We start from the raw sequence: 22021 nt of genomic DNA, 5'->3' as shown, positions 1-22021 counted from the left end.
GGAGTTTTAAAAATAAAATAAAAGCGCAAATGAAAGAGTCGAGCTCTTCGTAATGACGCGCTAATGATTCTACACCAACGCGAACGGTGAATATTATATATACGAGAGAGAGGGACTTTCTACCTCCGGTCGAAATTCTGTTCGGGCGATTCTGTAGAACTGAAGTGGTAGCAACGAGGCTCGGAGAGAGGCCGAAACTTAAGACGGTAAATTGCCGAAATTACCGTGAGGATCAAAGGGGCCTGCCATTAAAGTTTCCGCCCGATTAATCGATCGCGCGGCACATCTCGAAGAGCCAGGACGAAGGCGCAGGTGTGCGGGATAGAGGTATTATATCGGAATTACGGTTGTGCGATTCGCGAAGACTTCGAGATGAATCTCGCCGAATTGGAAATAAGACTAGCGTGTTCTCGAGGGTTGTGGTAAAGAAAAAAAGTTCTCTGAAACAGAGGGATGGAGTTTAAAAATTCAAGCGGGTACGCTCGTTGCTTAATCCGCGACAAGCGTTCCATAAAGTTTGCAGCGCATCTGAAACGCGGGCGGATTAAGCCAATATAAATTAAATTATGGAAATCGTTCTGGCGCACTGACTGCAGAATCGAATTTTCACTTCGCGATATACAAGACTTTGAGAGCAGATAAAAAGGAATATTTTTTTAATCTTCACTTTTTGTAGCGGAGTATTTCAAACAATTAAATCTTCATTAATTGTACATTTATCTAAAAAAAAAAAAATGTATATACTTGCATCTTGTTAAAATGTTATGCATGGAACATTGCAAAACTCGATTCAAATGCTGACTTCGTTAATTAACACTCTCTAGAAATATAAAGAATTTAAACAAGCAAATGCAATAAAATAACATTCCATTGTTAAATGAAAATAAAACTGCATACCATAAACATAAATCAAAGAGCGATGTAAAATTTCAACGAGCTTTCCTAGAAAAGCTTCACGAAGAAATACGCTAGTCAGGAGATCAATTAATCAGTGCCGAGATCGCGAGAGTTTTCCACACGGAGGACAAGCGAAATCTCGAATATGCATTTCGTGCGAAATTGGCGAATTGCAAGGTTCGGCTCTTTGCCCGACACAAGGGAGGAAAGTTCGGAGTGAAGAGTTAAGGATGGAAAGTTGAGTGGAGCCGAAGCAAATGGATGGCGTACCGCGCTCATGGAAGAGTCATGAGACTATTCCCCGCCACTCGTGTCTTACGGAAAACTTGCGTTCTCGTACGGAAAAGCCGCGCGACCTGATTGAAAGGATTCGCGTAGAGTAGCTCGGCTCGTGAATTCCCGCAGCGCGGTGCACACTCAACCGGAAAACGTTTTGATGACGACAATACTTTTGTTACAAACGTATATAGAAATTCAATAAGTAAATTTCAGCTGTAGCCGTAAGAATCTTATTCAGAGTTGAAATTATATAGTCTAAAATGGAAAGAGATTTTCGACTTTTCTTGCATTGGACAATACGTTCTTTCATCTTTTGCTTATCAGTATAAAACTTTTGTTCCTGGTTGAAAAGGAAATGGCTTCTGATAATAAACCACGGCTCATTATGCACGTGCAGACTTTAAGAGATAAAAAGTGTTGACAACAAAGACTTCTACAAATGGCCTAGTTTCACAATCGGTTAGCCGGTCTCGTTTAGGTTCTTTATTTGCTCGGTAAATCCTGCTGGAAAACTACAGGTGTAGCGCGGATTAACAAATCGATAGACACTCGAGAAACGTACCGTAACTATCGAGTCTTTCGTGTTGCAACTCGCCACTCCATTTCGGGATAATTCCTGCTGAAACTATACTCGATTTGCAAAATTGTTGTAAAATGCAGCAATAATAAAACAAACTGTAGAAATTTTGAGAATTGTAAATGTATAGAATTTTTATACAATTTATGTAAATGTAAAAATATATTATATATTTACTTTTGTATACGATGTATTGATAAAACAATTTGCCTTAAAAATTTATTGGACGCTTTTAATAAATACTAATTTAATAAAAGATAATTTGTCTCTTTTTTGAAATATTTTACTGCTGTATATATCATATATATGATCTCACTGCAACTCCATTATTTCAAAAAGATACAGCGCGCGGAAGGTATACAATTTTTTAACAATCGTACATATGTGTTAGTTCTGTAGATTGTAGCAACGTTAGCGACGTGATGCATGAATCTGAAAACAATACGAATCTTCGCCTCCATTGATGATTGTTGATCGAACGTGGTCGGTGCGGAAGCTAACAAACGGATATGGCCATTAGCTGATGAGGGCATCGTAGTTCATTGAGCCCTATGAGATCGGAAATTACAATGTATGAGGAGAAAAAGCTAGTTGAAAAGGAACATCGGGAAAACAACAGATCCTTTCAAATGCTAAACGACCTATCGTGAAAGTGTAATTATGTTGCATATTTATAGTCACGAAGGAACTCAGCTAAACACTTCTTTTGAAATGTAGTACAAGTCGAATGAATAAACCCCAAGAGTCCATTAGATATTTGTTATGTTTAATTTATTGTACCTAATTGTGAGCAATTTAAATAATAAACCTAAAATTTTACCTCGCACGATATTAAAATTAAGTAATTCAAAAAATTCATTTCCTATGCTTTTTTTGAACAACCGAGGAACATTTTTTTTCTGTGACTAATCTCACGCATCTTGATATCTTAATTTTTATTTTTATCTTCCTCTAAAATTTTCAAAGCAAATCTCACTGTATGAAGTGAAATCTCACTCCATACAGTGAGATTTCACTCAATAATCTTAAAGATTAAAAATTAAATCATTTTCTTTTTCAAAACTCAATTTTCACTCTTTAGAATGAAATTTTACATAAAAAATTTAAAGAGTTAACTTATTTGTTGCTATGCTTTATACATATAATTAATATTATCCAATTGTGATATTAGCAATTTGACGTTGCTAAACACAGTACCGTATGTGACAAAAAATGTATTATACATAAATTACCATAATACAATACTTTCGTTAACTAAAAAATATCAGTATACGTGTTTCACCGCATTATGCAGTAAATGTTTAATGTTTTTTATTTCAATTTAAAAAAAATTTAGTAAACTGATTAACACTTAAATCTGGACGCTCATATATTCATGTATGTGCAAGTAGTATATTATTTCGTATAGAAACTCGTAAACTATTAAAGCTGTATCTATATACGATCAATATTATTGATATATTTCGTGTAAATAATACTGATATCGGTAGATATAATATTAATATCAATATAAACACGATCAATAATTGTAATTGCGTAACATGAAGTTACTGCAATTTCACCGATCGCTTAGGAATTGCTTTGCAGAATTGAGGATTTATTTTTATATAACAAAATTTTATAGTTTTCAATAAATTAAAAATAAATAATTCTGGTCGTTAAGCCAAAGAAATAACGACAAATTGAAACGCTAGGATAAAAGAAGATAAAATTATTTTTATTTAAACAATTTTACATAAAAAATTTAATTAGATCTATTAAAAATCTCATTATATTGTATTTAAAGAAAATTTTTAAAAAATTAGAATGTTTATCTGAAAAACAACAACCATTTTGCGGAACTTATTATATTTTTTGATCACGCGAGCAATCTTTCACGTAGTAGACGTGACAAGCATGATGCTGGGTGCACATCAGAGAGTAAGGAACGATCGTATTGTTAAGATGAAGTAGTTACATCAGCGATTCTCGATGAACCAAGTATTAATATAAGAAAAGCAAAAATCTTGATAACAACCTTCACCGACCAGTGTTTTTCGTTCATTCAATCAGTTTGATCGGAAAAACGAAAGATTCGTATAAATTAAATCAAATAAATTTGATAGCGGAAAAAATACACGATCAATAAAGATGTGTGAGAAAATCTAAAATTCCTTAATTTTTTATTTTTTGTCTCTAAATTCGTGTTTTAATTAAAAAATATAATTTCTTAAACTGTTTTGAAAAAAAGAATATATTTGATTATGCAACGGAAAATGCGTCTAAAAATATATTTGTACAAAATACATTGTTTTTATGGAATGAGAAATATCTTGAAAAATTAATTTTTTTCGGATAACAAGATGCAAAGTTTAATTAAATCTGTAAAACTATAATTAACAAACAATATTTTGTTTGACCATACCAAAATTTGAATTTTGTCAAAACTAAATAAAATTATTTCCAAGAAAATTTGTTTTATTTATTATAGCTTCCTTAAAAATTATACTACACACACACACACACACACACACACACACACACACACACACACACACACACACACACATGCACGCACACGCACACGCACACGCACAAAATAAATTTGCGAAAATATATAAAAATTCAGTTAGATACAGAAAATAATTTCGTTTCTGGATCATCAAAATAATTATATAGATTGTTTAAACTAATAGTTAGAAAAATGTTAAACTTTTTATCATTTTTATCAATATTTTTATTATTATTTAAGTTAATAAAATTATTTTTAGAACTGTATCCAGCTAAATTTTTGTATACTTCAGTAAAAAATCTTTCCTCCTACCTCTAAAGTAAAATAAAAAAATTTCACATCGAGAGAAAAAAGCGATAAATATCGCATCGAGATGAGAAGAAAAGCCGATCATGCGCAATTTCACATGGGAGAACACATGTGGGAATACACGTGTGACATTTTCGAATGATTCGCCAATCCCTCATATTTTAAATATTGACTTCGAACACGCGAGTCGCAATCATCGGTTTATGTTGAATACGATATAATGGAGATCAAGCAAGTTTTTCTAAAAACACGTGCCGAATTTGGCAAACAATGCATTTTTGATATATGCGGTCCGCACTTGGACGAAGAGATCAAACCAGATCCCGATGCTATGGCTCATTATATTATAAGATCTCACTGCAACGTCGGCGTGCAACACACCAAACAGTTTGCCTTGCACGAGGTTAATATTTTAATATATTCAACACTCTAATTATTTGATAATATCATATTAACTCGTCAAATTTGCAAGAAAAATTTGCTTTTTAAAGAGTCTGTAAGTTGTTAATTTAATTTGCAAGATTATATATTCAAGATTTCCGTTATAATAATGATCTTAATGTTACAATGTCGGATCAAATGTAAAGGAGAACGAACTACGACCCAGCTACTTTTGCGGCAATTCTAGTTCAAAAACTCTACTAATATATTCAAAAATCAGCTTCGCTTTACTTTAACGAAACTAGACGTAACTTGTGGTAAAATTGGCGTCAGACTGACGCGTCTGACGGCACAGCATCCGCGCATCTCGTAGAGTTCGTAGCTACCTGATGCCACAAATGTGTAACTTTCTACGAAACTGCAATGTGGAAAGACGGTACATCACACGAATTTTGCACGACCGGCACGTTTTGTTTTATAATGAGGCAACTCAAGGCACACATTCGACATTACTTTGAGAACAACAACAATTTCATAACTCATAATTTTAATACGAGTTCCGCATTCATGTGCAGAATATTTCAACAGCTTATTGCCACATGTTTATTGTTAGAAGAAATTAACCAACGATAAAATATATACATGTGCTATGTATATGTAATTAGCACAATATTGTTCCAATACATTCCCATTGTTTAACAAACATATCGCCAATAAATTGCTACTAATGCTGTAAGATATAAAAAGACATTTCAAATATGGTAATTATAAATTTTCGCGCTTATTTTACGTTAATATCATTTTATTGTGTTAAGAAATGAGGAAATAGAGTTGTCATACAGAACACACGCAATCCGGCGGTCAAGTCCGTGGAATTTCACATTACCGTCCTAGCAATCATTCCTATGAAATTCCAGGCTCAAACTGTCGGCAGCCAGACGAAGAGTAGTGGAATGTTTCACTTCGAGGGTGGTTGGCCGAAGGAAATCAATCCGAAAGACGAGGAAGTTACAGCAAGGTTTCGCAGACGAGTTGAGAAGGAGGAAGATTGGGCGCCAAAATTATTGAATTTATTTCAAGTATATTGTTGAATAAATTATCGAGAATTTTTCTGTATAATTATTAAGATAGAAAACGTGTTAAACTTATTTAACCAAAATCCTAAAAAATAATTTCAGAGATATTAAACTTAAAAATTAATTAATAATTAATAATTAATTTTTAGATTAATTGTATGATTCTAGATATTGATGCTAAATCTTATTACAGAAAACATAAAAATTATGTTGTTTTTTCTCATAGGAAATGGAGCACAATATCCTTCAGAATGGTGCACTTAACATATATGAACACTATTTCGACGATATGATTCCAACAGAATTAGTAAAACCTCGCGGTCTCAGGTGAAAATTTAATTATGTTATAATTAATTTATGCTTTATGTACACAAATAAATGTAAACATAAATTATAATTCACCTCAAACACATATTGTTATTGTTAATGTGGAGCAAAATAATATATAGTAAAATGTATAAAATATTTATTGAAAGGTTTAACAAATGTGGCCGTAGTCGTAAACAATTTAATGAGTTAAAGAGATCTGAATAGATTAGTTTTCATTATCACACGTATCACATGACACATCGATATCACGCACAGAACTTTGTGCGATTTCAGATGGACAATTTTAAAATGTATATATTCGTGGAGGACACCACACACAAGAACGACTACGTTGGTTCGACCATCAAAAGATTTAAATTTTAAACCCGGGCCGAGCCCGAAGGTATCTGAACATATGTCGGGATTCTGGAGTCGTAGTGGACGTGAATGAATTATGCATCCTACCGCTAAATTTGCTTTTCTCTGTTTTAAACTAACGATTTCTGTACGCGGGAACTGTAGACGGCTTTATACTATTTAGTAATTTAACCGCCTTGAAAAAAATAGCGCGGAAATGATAATTTACCTTTCCTTTTTTTTCGAAAGGTTAATTTTTTAATAAGATAAATGTATATGTGTGTGTGTGTAAAGTAAAATATAATGTATCTCTAATATTAAAATTAATAGATGAAAATTGAGGCACGTACAATAAAAACAGAGATAGAAATAATACAGAGAATTTCCATGATATAAGTTAGATTATCACAGTAATATAATACATTTATCAAATATAATATATTAATATCAAAAGGATTTATATATATTACAAAGTTTATCATTCACTTGCAGAATGAGGAATTCATATTATTTTTCAAAATACTAAAATCCTATATTTTTATGTCAGACACATTTTACATAGATATTATTGTATTTTTTATTACGTTAAAAGATATTTTTTTTACTCTAACAAAATCAGTAACAATCTGGAATTCTATTTCAGGACAGTGAACGTCTACGAGGATCCTCAAACGCCAGTGAGATCGGTGAACAATATTTCTTGGTCGCCAGACTCTGGCAGTAAAATGGTGGTCTCGTACTGTTTCTTTGGAATCGAGCCAGATTACAGTAACATTGCGTACATCTGGCAAATTGGTAGGTAGAAAAAGCGCGTAAAAGCCTTGACTGCATTTAGACGGTGCACTTGATTATAGTTGCACAACGTTCGCAATAAGTTTCCGTCCTTAACCTGCATCAATGTTTTTAACAACAGCGATTTTTTTACTGCATGCAAATTGCTTCGATAAATAATGATCTCATTTCACGAAAATTCATGCGATTTTTTGTACATTAAGAGCTTCTTTTCGACGATCATCCAACAAAATATAGCTTTAAACTTTTACCGCGCTAAATAATGTAAATTTCGTAACAAAAAATAGAAAATGTTAAATGCTAGTCGATACAATTCTATTATAATAAAAATAAATTAAATTTTTAGTTATACATGATGTTACAATAAATACTGCTGATATATCATAGCTCTTTTATATACGAGAAACAGACGTTTCCTTCTTGACGTAAAGTTAGATTAAAAATAAAGTTAGATTAAAAAGTTCTGCGCGAAATGCAGTTTTAGCGATCGAATATGCCAATTCTCTTTATACCATGCCTTTTCGACACTTGATAAAATATTGATCGATCAAGCAACAATACATTGTTACCGATTCATGAAACGAGTAAAACGCAATGTTTTTACGCCAGTAATTACAATCATCTTACTATAACGAGTGAAATACTAGCTAAACAACGTGCAAAAGTAAATCGGGCATGAAAACCCAACGATATTGCATTTCTCGCGTATCGGAAATGGAATGTAGCTACACTTTATTCAACGCATGTATTTTTTAACGATACGGCTCTAATGGCTTAAAATCGGATTTCACAAGCGTAACTTTTTAATCTTTTAAAAATAACGCCATGTTTTTTCCATATTTGTTTGTACGATCAACCAACACCATCAACCCAATGTCGCGAAACTGGATCTGAATATTCAAAAAACATATGGTAGACAATCCAAATAAGCCATGGATGGCAATGGAGGCTCCGTTTGCCACGGTGGTCAGCGAGTTTAATCCCCGAGATCCTTCCATACTTGCTAGCGGCTTGATGTCAGGCCAAGTTTGCAGCTGGGACGTCAGGACTGGCAGCACTCCGGTTCAAATGTCTCATCGTCAATTCAGTCATAGGTAATCTCGACGTGAACATGCCTGGGTGCGACGTCGGAACTTTGGATTTCATAATTCAGTACCAAAGTGCCCCGTTCTTGGTCGGTCTAAAGAGTATTTCGCGTTCACGTGACAAGATGATGAATGATTAAAATGTTGTTCTTGTCGCATTTCCGCCCTCAATTAAGTTTCACTCCATTTTTTAAATGACATTTGTCACGTTGCACGTGATTTTTCTTTTAATATCACGCGCTTGCAACGGCGACCTCAATCATCTTTTTTTTTTATTTCGTTTTATCTGTGAAAAATGCAGCGACAGTATATACGAGAAAAATATTTGCTTTTTCTATGTAATAATTATATAATATAAAAGAATATATAATTATATGCTGTAAAAGATATAATTCAATTAATAAAGAAATATAATCGAATTTCTTTTATGAAATATTATATATCATACTTTTTCAATGACATAAAAATCCTGTATCTTTCAAAAGAGATTGCGTGACGACGGTAAAGTGGATCGCCACGAAGAGTAATACGGAGTTCTTCTCGGGTTCTTCGGACGGCCGTGCCATGTGGTGGGACACCAGGAAGTTGCGTGAACCAACCGAAGTTCTCGTGTTCGATCTTCAGACGCCAAATGAACAAAAGATGGATCGGGCAATTGGAGTTTCATCAAGCGACTACGAACCCAGCGTAGGCACGAAGTTCATGTTTGGTTTGGAAAATGGCATCGTGATCAGTGGTTCGAGAAAATCGAGAACGCCAGCCGAGAAAATGGCTTTGAGATTCAACGCTCATTACGGCCCGGTTCTTTCCGTCGATCGCAGTGGCTTTAATCCAAAGATCTTTCTAACTGTTGGCGACCGCACAGTTCGCGTTTGGGCGGAAGACACTAAAGACAGTAGTCTCGTATCAACGAGGTATTTTGTTTTCTTCCATTTAAAATGAAAGATTCAACAAAACATTTGCAAAAATATCAACAAGAAATAATTATAAGAATGTGGTAACTTCGGAATTCAATAAATTCAGTATTTAATGACTGTAAAGGTGCTTTTATAATAAAATAATATGTATGTTTCTATTTATAATTCAGTTATAGAAACACACACACATATCTTCAAAGACTAAAAAAATTATCAATTATTCAACTAAAGCCATAAATCGCAAACTGAAAATATATTTATCATTATGATTCATCTTATTAGCAAAATACAAGATTGCTTATTGTGATATAAAAAATAGTTAGTGATGAGACGTTTAGAACGTCTCATCTAAGATAATTGATATTTAAAATTAAAACATCAATATGAAATCACTTAATATTTAATATTGAAATAATCATAAATAGGCAAATCATTTTTTATATCCTAAAATGCAAAATTAATTTTTGTCAGTAGAAATAAAATCACCTATTATAATTGTTTGTCGACTAGGATACATAAATTGAACATAATGTGATAAAATCTAAGATCTTTCACATAATTATCTTTAGATTTATAATAGAAGGCCCACAATGTAGCTGCTGGAACAAAACAAGACACTCTATATTTTACGTAGCAACGCGTGTCGGCGTGCTGGCCGTATGGGACCTTCTAATAGGACTACAAGAACCAATCTTGTCAGTGAAACTATGCGAGCAAAAATTAACTGCGGTCGCGTCACACGAAATGGGGTCTTTACTGGCTGTCGGAAATTCTGCTGGCAATGTTTATCTTGTCGAGTTGACGGAAGCACTATATTCATTTGATAAAAATGACAGGAACGATTTTACATCGGTGAATATCGGCAATTTGTTTTTTTTTTATAAAATTACACATGAAATTTATTAGCAACATGCAACAGACAGAAGTTGAAAAATCTCTAAAATAATGTTATGAAATATAACGATATCTGATAACATTCTTTATTCGAAAAATGTAACCAAATTAATCTTTCATTTATAGAATTATTAAAAATTAATTATATATATTATAAATTTAATTTAATTTTACTATAAATTATAAGCACAATTAGTTAAAAAGAGAAATAAAATAAACGTAATATTCATTGCTTTTATCTGACTCTAGTATCTGGAGAGATGTTCTCGTTTCGTAAAGGCAATAGACACGCGGATGAAAGAAATCAAATTAGCGAGAACTACCGTAGAAGAAACGCCAGAACTCGCGTTGGTGGATCCAAGAGAAAGAAAAAAGGATAAACGATTAATAAACGATCGTAATAAACGAAAGATTGAAAAAGAAAAGTTAAAAGAACCACGGGAGAGAATTAGAATTATGTCCAAGAGAAAGCCTAAGGATGAGTTTCCTGAACTTCAAGAAGTGGAGGACCAATTTTTTGAGATTGTAAAAAAAGTAATATCAAAATAAACATTCGATAATACTCTCTTAAAATATAATTAATAATTATTTTAATCAAAATATATTTCAAATAAAAATTTCTAATTAATCAGAAATAGAATTTAATAACTTTTGAACAATAATAAAGAATTAAAAAAGTTGTTTCGTTAAATTTTTATAAAGATATTGCACTTTGTGTTATAAATTTAAATTTAGCATAAAAAGTTGCGTGTCATTTGAATATATTTAATTTTACGCTGTATTTTCCTTTTTCCCAACGTTTTATTTTCATGGTTTAATAAAATTTCTAATATATCACACTCGCGGTCAGCTAACCGCAATATATTAGAGAACTTTTGTAATATTTCATCTATCTTTCATTCGACTGCGACCTTTACTCTTCGTTGTGATTTATCGCCCATGCACTGTCGCGCGAAATGTCGCTAAATAATAATTATGCTCGACAAAATTTAATATAGCTGTTAGAAATGTAAATCCATAACATTTGCGAATAATATACAACTATTAATAATTTTATATCAAACCAGAAATGACTGATTCGTTATTTATTAAATCAATCATTATTATTTTCAAACAACTCCATTTCTCATTATTAAAATTCTTTATCTTAAATTTGAATATCATTATTAAAAAGATGTATTTAAGCAATCACTTATAACTTATTTGAAACTTTAATTAAGAGACACAGGTGTGTGTAATATTTTAAGACAAGCGCATTAAGACAAGCGCAGCAACATTATATTTTCTCTCATTCTTAAGTTTTAACTATTTTAGATCTAAATGTAATAACAAAACTTTTATGTATAACAAAAATTATTTGCAATTACAATATCCAAAACACAAAAAAATTTAAATGTACATATACCCTACATAGCTGCATGCATTTAATACAGTTGAAATAATTAAAAGTACACGGACAGAAGGATTTCTTAAAATTTACCCTGAAAATATATAATATTAATCTAATTATGGTACAATACAATAAATTTAAAGATTTTTACCATGCACTTCAGTAAAATTAATCATACTTATTTTATATTTTATTGTAGTTTTATTAATGAATGTGAGAGATTTACATGAAAATTCTTCGAAATATAATGTTGTCCCACGATTACCATATTTTCAGGGTAAATTTTAAGATATAATTCTTTCCGTGTACACATATATAAAATAATTAAACAAACAAATAATTTTATTTATTAATGTTGATTTAATCTGTATCATATTTCTGCGCCTTATAGGAGAAACAAAAATATGAGGAGATTGAGGATTTAGATATTTTACCTTCGAAAGTGAGTCGTATCATAAAAAGAGTCGTCAGTCGGAAAATCGAAAAGGATTCGCATTTGCCGATAGATGAAGCAACAGGACTCGAAACGAAAATACCACCCAAGAAAATATTATTCAAAGAGCGAGAAAAATATCCGAAGAAAACCGAGACCATCGAAATTTCTAAAACGGAAATAGCGCAAGACGTTGAACAGGAGAAAGCAATGGCGGAAGAGCCCTTGCCTTTGTTGGCGGAAGAGCCCTTGCCTCCGTTGGTGAAAGTGATTGTAGAATCTCCTATGCAGGAAATTAGCAAGAGAAAGCGCGGAAAGAAGGCGCGGAAGAAACGACCGAAACATGTCATTTTCAGGTTGGCGAAGCCATGTAAAGTTGTTGTTTGCAAACCTGACATTTGCTGCCGTAGGACTACTTTTGCAATTAGAAAAACTAGGTATGATGGATAATTTAACAAAACGGATTTTTCTTATTTTTCAATTAGAAGAATATGACTTATAAAAATGTATTATTAGTAATGAAAAAAGTTTCCGACAAAAAAGTTTTGAACATGTTGATCGACTTTATACTTATGTAATATATTGTACATAAAAATATTTTAACTCTCTTTTCTTAACTTGTTTGATGTATATCTTAACATATTATGATGCTTCATAATTAATCTAAAATCAATTCATATTTAACAATTATGTCAATATATTCTAACATTTATAACAGATATTCTATACAAACATTATATTAATTAATATTACTTAATAATTATTTATAATATTATAATATTACTTATAATTTATAATATTACTTAATAATAATTTATATAATATGTCACGCAAAGTATTTTTCGTATTTTATTACATTATACATATTACATCCCGAATTATATTCTAATAAAAATGTTAACATATTGGATAGAAAAACTTAAGTAGCTCAATTTTGTTAAGATTGATAGAACTTAGTAACTTGAACTTCTGAGATTTCCTGACGTCGCTAAAATTTGAATGATGCTCATTTTAACTTATCCTGATCCAACTATCATATATCTCTCTCTCTCTTGAATTCTTTAACATTCATAAGAAAAGGATATATTAAATTGTCGGTGTTATAGGTTTACAGATCGAGTAGTCAAAGGTCATGAGAAATGGGGTGACGTCGACGAGAGAATGAGATCGAAGGATGTCATCAAAGTGAAATCGTCAATCAAGGACAAAATAAGACGGAAGAAAAGAGAATGCTGGACGGAGTTTCTGCGCGTTCATAAGTGTAAAGAGCTAACTAGAAAGTACAGCACGCAAGAAAAAATTCGTTTTCTTCAGAAGATGGCACCGCTTGAGGAATTCGCTGATATGACAGAAGATGTGAAGAAAGCTAAAAAGGAGATTCAAGAAGCCAACATGGCAAGGAAACTCACCAAGAAAGCTTTGAAAAGCAGGTTAGTTCCGGTCCTAGGTTTTTCGGAATTCGACTTCGACGGATTTATCTTTAGAAATTTATTTTCGTCGCGAATTGTATTCCAAGAGCTTTTAAATTTTCTTTATCTTTCGCTTTATTTAAATGCAATTTTTTATTTAATTTTATTCTAAATATTATATACCTGTTACTAATATTGAACGATGAATTGTAACAAACAGAGACAATATTTATGTTTAGAAGCAAACATATTTATGTAAGAATAGAATATCTCTGTCGAGCTTGTATCATTTCAAGAATCCGCAGACTCAAAAATTGAATCTTTCACCGTTCAATATTTGGTTACTGATAATTTAGCGACGATATTCCATACAGTACTACAGCTGCGGAAAAATCTCGAGACACCCCAGGAGGATCGGGAAGGGGTAAGGAGGTCACGAGCATGACGAAGAAGATCCTTACTGCACGAAAGGCAAGGAAGGTGTGTCGTACGGTCGTCATGACAGATCCTTGCGTTCCCTGGAAACCACCTTCGCTTGTGGAGGATCTGCAGACACTTTTCGAAGGTCTTCCACCGAAATCGATCGAAGAAAAGACGAAATCCAGCGTGGCTTGCATGGAAGAGATCGAAGCCACTCACGTTAGAGTTTATCCGCGGAATTCCGACTTTCAATCCGTCGAGTAATGTTACATTATCTACAGCGTTCCTAACCTTTTATATGCCAGTGTTGCAATACTATTTCCAAAGATTTTTCTTTCTTTAATTTAGAGAAACAATGATATCTTACACATAATGAATATTTTTTAAAATCATTTTTTAATCATTTTTATCATATTTTATTCAATTAAGTATAGACTAATTAAGAAGTTTAAATATTTATACTTGATGTAAAAGTATAACAAATAACAAAGAATATAACAACATTAAATAGTCATAGTTGATATTATTAGTAAATAGTTAAGTCAGCGTGCAATGATAGTGAAGATTTAATGTTATGCATTGTTAGATATCAAGAAGCAATGGTTATCCAGTTCCTTGAATAAATTAACATTTTGTTATTTTTAACTTCCATGTACCTCAACATGCAAATCAATTCATTTCTGCGTCAATGCATTAGTAAAATCCAAAGTAAATATCTACAACGTCCATATATTAATGTATGTACTTAGTAAATAATAAACTAAATGAGTCTCACATTTATTACATTATTCTTAAATTGATGCTTAACTCCATTGTTTTATTTAAATCAACAACATATTGGGTAGGAGCGGTGGCGACAAATAACTCAAATTGGATATGACATTACGAATTTAACAGTATCACAATTTAATATACTGTTATAGAAATATATTTTTTCTTCAGCAAAAATATATATCTCTACGTATATAATATCAGAGTTTATTATTTGTTGCAGTTCACGTTGAAACTTGTATTCTTTACTTCTTCAAACAAATCACTTGTATACATATATCTTCGATCTGTCGATTTTCTCTGTGATTCACATGAAAAACCGGATCGTGCAAACTAACTTAATCCATTCGCTCGAGGGTACACGGCAATTCGCATTATCGTGAGTCGAAAGGGTACGACAGGAAATCCTCTCGGGTCTTCAGGGATTCGGGATGATAAATTCGTGCAGGAAGAGCTAACATTCAAGGCTCGATTCCGGTCGTGGACTGGACAGTGGAGCAAGAGACGACATTTCCGGTAGGACACCAACATCCAGCTCAACTTCCGGCATTCCACCCCCGAGAATCTCGTACATGCATCAATCAGTGCACGTGTACAGCAATGCATGAGAAAGCATACCTTTCACACGGCAAAAAGTTAAGCGCTATCGTTTGGTGAATCGCCTCTCCTTATACCGACAATGTTTCTAGACGAAAGTTCGGTGTGCTTTAACGAAAGTTGAAAGTTGGAAGTTTTCTCATGCGAGCAATTTCAGTTCTCTCGGTAAGAAACGAGCGATTTGGAAAAGGGGATGTATAAGCAAATTGTACACCTTTCGTTAATTTACGATTTCCTTGACGCATTAAAAGGCGTTTCCTCGGTGAAAGTTTAAATGGGTAACACCTTTCGGAACTTTTTTATTGCTCGATACCACATGCTTTGACAATTTCACATAATTTTACTGTTCACAAGAGTAAAATTGTACTATTTCAACTGCTAATTTTACTGAAATGACGACAGAAAAACAATTGCACATCGACTTGTTACAGATTGCTACTCAAGAAGTAACTGACGCCCAGAAAATAGATAAAAAGAAATTTTATCAGTTAACTTAGATAGAATATCCGAGTGAATAAGTTCCCTGGCGTCCACAGAAAAATAATTGTTTCTACTGGGCAAGTTTTCACGTATTCTTCCGCCATTCAGCATACAGTTAGCCATAGCTAAAAATCCTTTTCGAAATATTACTTAATATATAATTATAATTATACATATTGCGGATATTATTATACTTTAGTATCCTGATGTATTAATTTGCATATAATTTAATTATCATGTTTTATAATAATTGAAAGGCAAAATCTCTCTTAAGTACATATTACAAAATTTTTTAATTAACATTAAACTTCACAGACTTCTAATCAATATAATCTATTATAAACAATAATCTAATTTCGTTCAATTTGTATTTTATGAATATTTGAAAATATAATTGTGCTATATACATTGTATATATAATACTTTTCTCGATTTATGAAATATATATAATATATTATTATATAATTCAAGCTTGTATAATTCAAAATAGAAATGATTTCCTTCCTTGAAATATGAATATCTACTGCTTCGTATAATCGTAACTTACGCAGAAGTTAAAGTTGACAGATCAGAATCTTTTGGGACGTTTTTATTAAAAAGGCTGGCAAATCAAAATGCATCCAAACAGAAATATTTCAGAATTGGCGCAACGTTGCATATTGCGACAAATTATTCACGTTGTAATTTCCAAGGGAAATCCCTGCGGCATACAAGCAGCGTTCGATCTGTCGCCAATCGGATGTTACCGTTCACCAACGGAAAGAAGTTTAGAAAAAATGTCATATAGAAGTTTCGAATAGAAGCACTGAATGTGTGAACTTTGAGCCGCAAAATCCCTACTTGTTTCTCAAATCCCAAATCGCTTCTAAAAGGAGGAATTAACGAGCTGCTTCGTTTGGAATGATTTTATTCAATAACATCATAATATTATATATTTAAATATACTTACAATTACTAATTTCTTTTGAAATCCAAGCGAAAATCGATTCGCATAGTTAAAGAATTTAAAATAAAAAATTATAATAATAAAGAAGAATGACTGTAACAATTTTACTCGATGATTCTGCGCAAAAAGTGATGAAAATATTTTATTAATAATTGGAAAAAGGTAAGCACGAAAATACTAATTTAGGAGCTACGTTTCTTATAGGAAAAATAGATTAATTTACATTATTGTTCTCATTTCAAGTTGAATGACTATTAATAATAGGTCGGTAAACGCAATCATTAATATGCATGACACTTTTATGCCCAACGCATACATATATACCAGTTTGCACAATTGTAATGCGACGTAATCGTAAATTATTTTGGCGTTGCAATTTAATAACGCATTAATTAATCGTGAGGTACGTTTCCGACGCATTACGATACTATTACGTTCTAATTATCGAGGTAATCGAGCTACTTCAGTAGCATAATTTATGTTGGACATAGCATCATAAATTATGTTTGAACTGACAGAGTGATTCCAGCGTTGTGGAAGTTTAATTATCAACGTTCCTTGCATATATCATAAAACGTGAAAATTTCCAATGACAATTTATGTTCACGGTTCAATTTCAATTAAATTCAATTTATTCTTAAAAGTAACAGAGTCAAATACAAATTCCAGCTCTTGAAAAATGTAGTCAATATTAAGCAAAAGCGCGATTCTTGCGTTACGTGTAAATACAATTAAAATTGTAACTTTGCTATTACCGCGTTCGCAGAACCAAAATTAATTTCTCGATAATGTCATTATTCCTATTCAATAAAGCATTGTAAACTCATATTTTGGAATCTTTCGATGGCTTATCCGTTTCCGATAAATACGCGCGAATAATTGTCTGTAGGGGCTTTTTCATCCTCCAATTATTGCTCTCGGACGCGTGTAAAATTAAACACCCGCTTCCGTGGCGGAATTTATCGGTTCGAGATAAATAATGAGCACGCCTAATGCCCGTAACAAATGTACACCCGTTAAATCAGCTTCTAGGATTAAATGGAAAATCGGCCGATGTAACTCGCGGGTATCGTTTTGGTACGCAGCCAATGCACGAGGTAAAACGAAACAATCGATTATTTTAATATTACAATGCTACATGCTACGAGTCCCATCGGAATTCGAAACAATTGTATTATATTTGGGCCTATGAGAACGTACTTGCAAGTAAGCGAACAAGCGAACTAGCAAAATTGTATATGAATAAATGGAGAACAGAATGAGAATGGAACATGCAAGAATATACGGGAGCACATACTTTGCAAGAATAAAAGTACCAGTAAAAAATAAAACATTATATAAATATATTAAATAATTAAATTGAAGTAAATTTTATAAATAAAAAATTAATGTGTATATACATATCGTCCATATAGATATATATATATTCTATATTTATAAATATTCCATTTAAATACGACAAAAAAATGAATATCATCAAAAATACTTATTTTATAATTTTCTAAGATTATAAAATTATTAATAAGACAAGTGTTTTTTCTAGCCAGAGTGTGTATGTGTGTGTGTGTGTGAGAGAGAGAACGAGAGTAAAAACACCTTTCTATTATTATTTCATCTAGATATATACATATAAGACGCCACACCGTGTCTTAATTAAGGAAGAAAATATAAGAGAATATTTCTTTAGTTGAGAATTTAATGACCGAAATTATTGAATAAGAGTAGAAAAAAGGATTAGTAGAACATGGTATTATCTTAACAATTATTTCCGTTCCGTTTGATTAAAACGAAACGGTGAGAGCGAAAAACGTTGAGTAAAAATCTGGACTAGCTTCGCTGGGATTAGTTTGATGGCCGTCGGCGATAACCTTTGATTCGTCAGTGTCACTTAGCAATTAATCTGGTTTAACCGCAGCAACACTATTCTTGCCAACGATCTTCAATCAGCGAAAATTGGTTGGAAAAGAAAGAGAAATGACCATTACGACGGGTAAGACGCAAATAATTGCAACTATTCATAAGAGTCCAACACCGATAAATTCACTTTAATGTCGTCTACTAATCTAATTGATAAATATATCTTGTACTAGTCTTCATTAAGTTTTGTATAATAAGAGAATTGTGTGAAAAAATAAGTACGAGAACCCTTGAAATGTTTTTTTTAGTTTTGAATTAATATTAGCCGATTGAATGTAGAATAAATTGTGAAACTGACATTTGTTATAAAAAATCAACTTATTATTATTATAATTAAAATTATATTAAAACCATATGATTTATTCAATGTATTAAAATAAGATTATAACGGTATTTACGTTAATTTTATAAATACATGAGCCATTTCTTTCATATTCTTCATTAATAAATAAATTAAAATTATAAAATACATATATATTATAAAATTATTCAAACATTAATAAATTAACAAAACCTAAAAACAAGTTTTTGATTATTTCGCCATGTAAAATTTTGTACAAAATAATTAAAATTGTAAAATAAAATACAAACAGAATATGAAATGAAATGTAAAACAATATATTAAATAATAATTATATTAACTGAACGAAAAATAATAAATATATATCAAAATATTTTCGGAGGAAAAATACAACATAATGATGCTGAGAATTATAAACAAAATTCATACAATACCAAATTACATTGTAGAATTTACACTTCTAAATTATAGTTGTTTTTGATACTTGTAAGAACTGTAAAAAATAATAAATCAAATTGTTATTTATTAATGATTAATATATTTTAATATTACGTATATATGCAGTAAAAAATTCAAAAAATGCGTCGTCAAAAACTAATTCAATAATATTTCTCAAGAGTTGTTCGATAAACGTAGTGCTTCTAGTTTCATTTTTCATATTTAATCAAGGTCCTACAGGAAAGCATTTCATCACGAACAATATGCGAAAAATTCAGTTTTTTCACCTGTGGCATCCTTGATTACGGACACGCCAGTGAGTGCCATAATCGATTTTAAATCGATGTCAAGCGTCATACTCAAATTTAACGACGTGACGTCTTTTCCATGCAGATACACGATTTACATAACATGCTGTACGGAATTTTTCATCGCTTGCGGCATGTTTATAGGTTCAAGTAATCTACTTAGGCGGAACACTTAGGTCAGCACTTAGAATAATTTTCCGGCATGGGAAAACGAGATAGATGTGCCGCTTAATGTCCTTCTTGCACGACTATGTTGTCGGAAGATCAGCATGCTCGCAAAATGATCTTTTTCACGAAAGCTCGTTTTATATAATCAACGAACATCTGGTATTGAGATTGGAGAGATATTGCGATGTAAAAATATTATAATTGCCTTCGGGTTAAATTTGTACATCGACAAATGTCCACCAAGCTAATTGATTAAAATTATTCATAACATGGTAAATTTAATTTGATAAAAATATTATAAATATGTTTGTTGTTTGCGCGCGAATAAATAAATATTAATGGTAAATAAAAAAAATATAAAAGAGAGATGTTGTTGAAATTGCGTAATAATTTAGTTATATAATAGTACAACAAATGATATACGTATAATTGTCTTTATATTTAGATAAAAGCTAAAAATCAACATGTTTCTGTTACAGGCAAAATCTGCAAGTGACAGTGTCGAGCAATGTCAATATTGCCCAATGCAATTGGGTTGGGCAATGCTGACAAGGCCCAGTCTATGATAACAGCAGGCAACTTTGGCAATGCCGACACTACCAACTATGCGGATTTTGCTCGTAATATCTCTACAATTTGCGCATTTCCGTGTATGTTTATTCTGCATAAAAATGAATACATTTTAGAAATTATGTAAATTGTGCACAGAGAAAAGCGACAGTTGTTGAAACTGAAATGCGATGCACAGCGCTAATATAAAATCGTTTACGGTGATTGTTATTTTTCGTGAAGGTGCCACAGATGGAAAAAAGTAGCATCCGTAATGTGCAAGTTCCTTCCTGCATTTTTGTGTATACGTTATATGTGCATACGTTATATAAAATACCATCACTGATGATGCAATTAGATGGATCAATAAATACGTGTATTTTTTAAAACAATGCAACATGCTACTAAATTGGAAAGTTTTTATTAATTTTAACAATAAACCATAGTCTCTCGATTATATTAAATATTATCGTTATAAATCTAATTGCTTTGTAAACAATATAATTTAGAAAAAACAACTATGTTTTATCAGAAGTAATTCAAAATTACTTTTGCGTCATAATAAAGGAAAACATTTGTATTGTTTTTGCTTTTAACAAATAATTGCAGAATACGGAGGATTTCATGTGGTAGGTAATGTATAGATATGATAAAGTACCGTGCAATGAGAGTTTATAGTTCCAAGAAAATACTTCAATAATATTCAAGTATTACTTGTTAAACAATTTATCGTTTATGCAGTACAGCATTAGCCATTCAGCGATTACCATATATCGAGGAATTACCGTTGACCTTTTTCGTCGATTAATGAGAATACATTTTCCAGAAACTAATGACATCCGATATTATCGCTCACTCGCCGTGACAAATCGTAATTATCATAGTCAGATAGATTTTGATATACGTGAATTAACGAACCTACTAATTCTCACTATTTCTCACGTTAATTTTTATTTTACTTTTCTGTGTTTTAGTTTACTAAAATTTTAATTTTTATACTAATAAATACACAATAATATTTCTTTTTATTGCATAAAAAGGTAATAAGCAATAATTTTGTCGTTTACGACATATAATTTTAAAAAATTATTTATACTTTGTATTTCTCATGTAAATTGTTAAATTGTTAAACGGCAAATGTATCGTTACATAATATGTTAATTTAACCAAATAATTCTGTAATCATTCCTGTAGGATCGAATGTCCTCAACGAGCATACGAACTGGGATAAGAGAGATGGGATAATGAGAGTTTGAGGTTTATCCGAAAAATTCTACGCCATCACAATCGTAAGATTTATTATCAGTGACACACACAATGGAAACCCAACATTCTCGGCTGCGCTGAGAAGAAAACTTCATGAAAGTACGAAACTGGAACACGAGGATAGGTAATTAAAAAGTCGATCTCGGTTATCGTTCTTCTCAACGCTGCGGAAGAGCTGATAAAGGCTACAACCGTCGTCGAAGCCGAGACAAGCGCAGACACAAAAGTTAAAAGAGATCGAGAGAATGAGAAAAGAGGAATGAG

At 31.8% G+C, this 22021-nt stretch overlaps 2 protein-coding genes across 2 annotated transcripts in view; one reads left to right on the top strand and one right to left on the bottom strand.

The window, feature by feature from the left end:
* The window catches only part of LOC108782907 (furin-like protease 1, isoforms 1/1-X/2), a 230403-nt gene that overhangs the window by 57862 nt on the left and 150520 nt on the right, over positions 1–22021 (bottom strand). The window lies entirely within an intron of this gene.
* LOC108782890 (dynein intermediate chain 2, axonemal) lies at positions 4774–20508 on the top strand. The gene is made up of 12 exons (XM_018551283.1): positions 4774–4956; positions 5852–6013; positions 6237–6337; positions 7320–7471; positions 8385–8562; positions 9039–9467; positions 10040–10322; positions 10614–10898; positions 12146–12624; positions 13294–13617; positions 13971–14235; positions 20422–20508. The coding sequence occupies exons 1-12, from the start codon at positions 4774–4776 to the stop codon at positions 20506–20508; spliced, it is 2928 nt and encodes a 975-aa protein (XP_018406785.1).

Source organism: Cyphomyrmex costatus, unplaced genomic scaffold (assembly GCF_001594065.2).
Source record: "Cyphomyrmex costatus isolate MS0001 unplaced genomic scaffold, Ccosl1.0 scaffold137, whole genome shotgun sequence".
NCBI classification, from domain to species: domain Eukaryota; kingdom Metazoa; phylum Arthropoda; class Insecta; order Hymenoptera; family Formicidae; genus Cyphomyrmex; species Cyphomyrmex costatus.
Note: the sequence above shows the minus strand (reverse complement) of the source record. Positions and strands in the feature narration are given on the sequence as shown.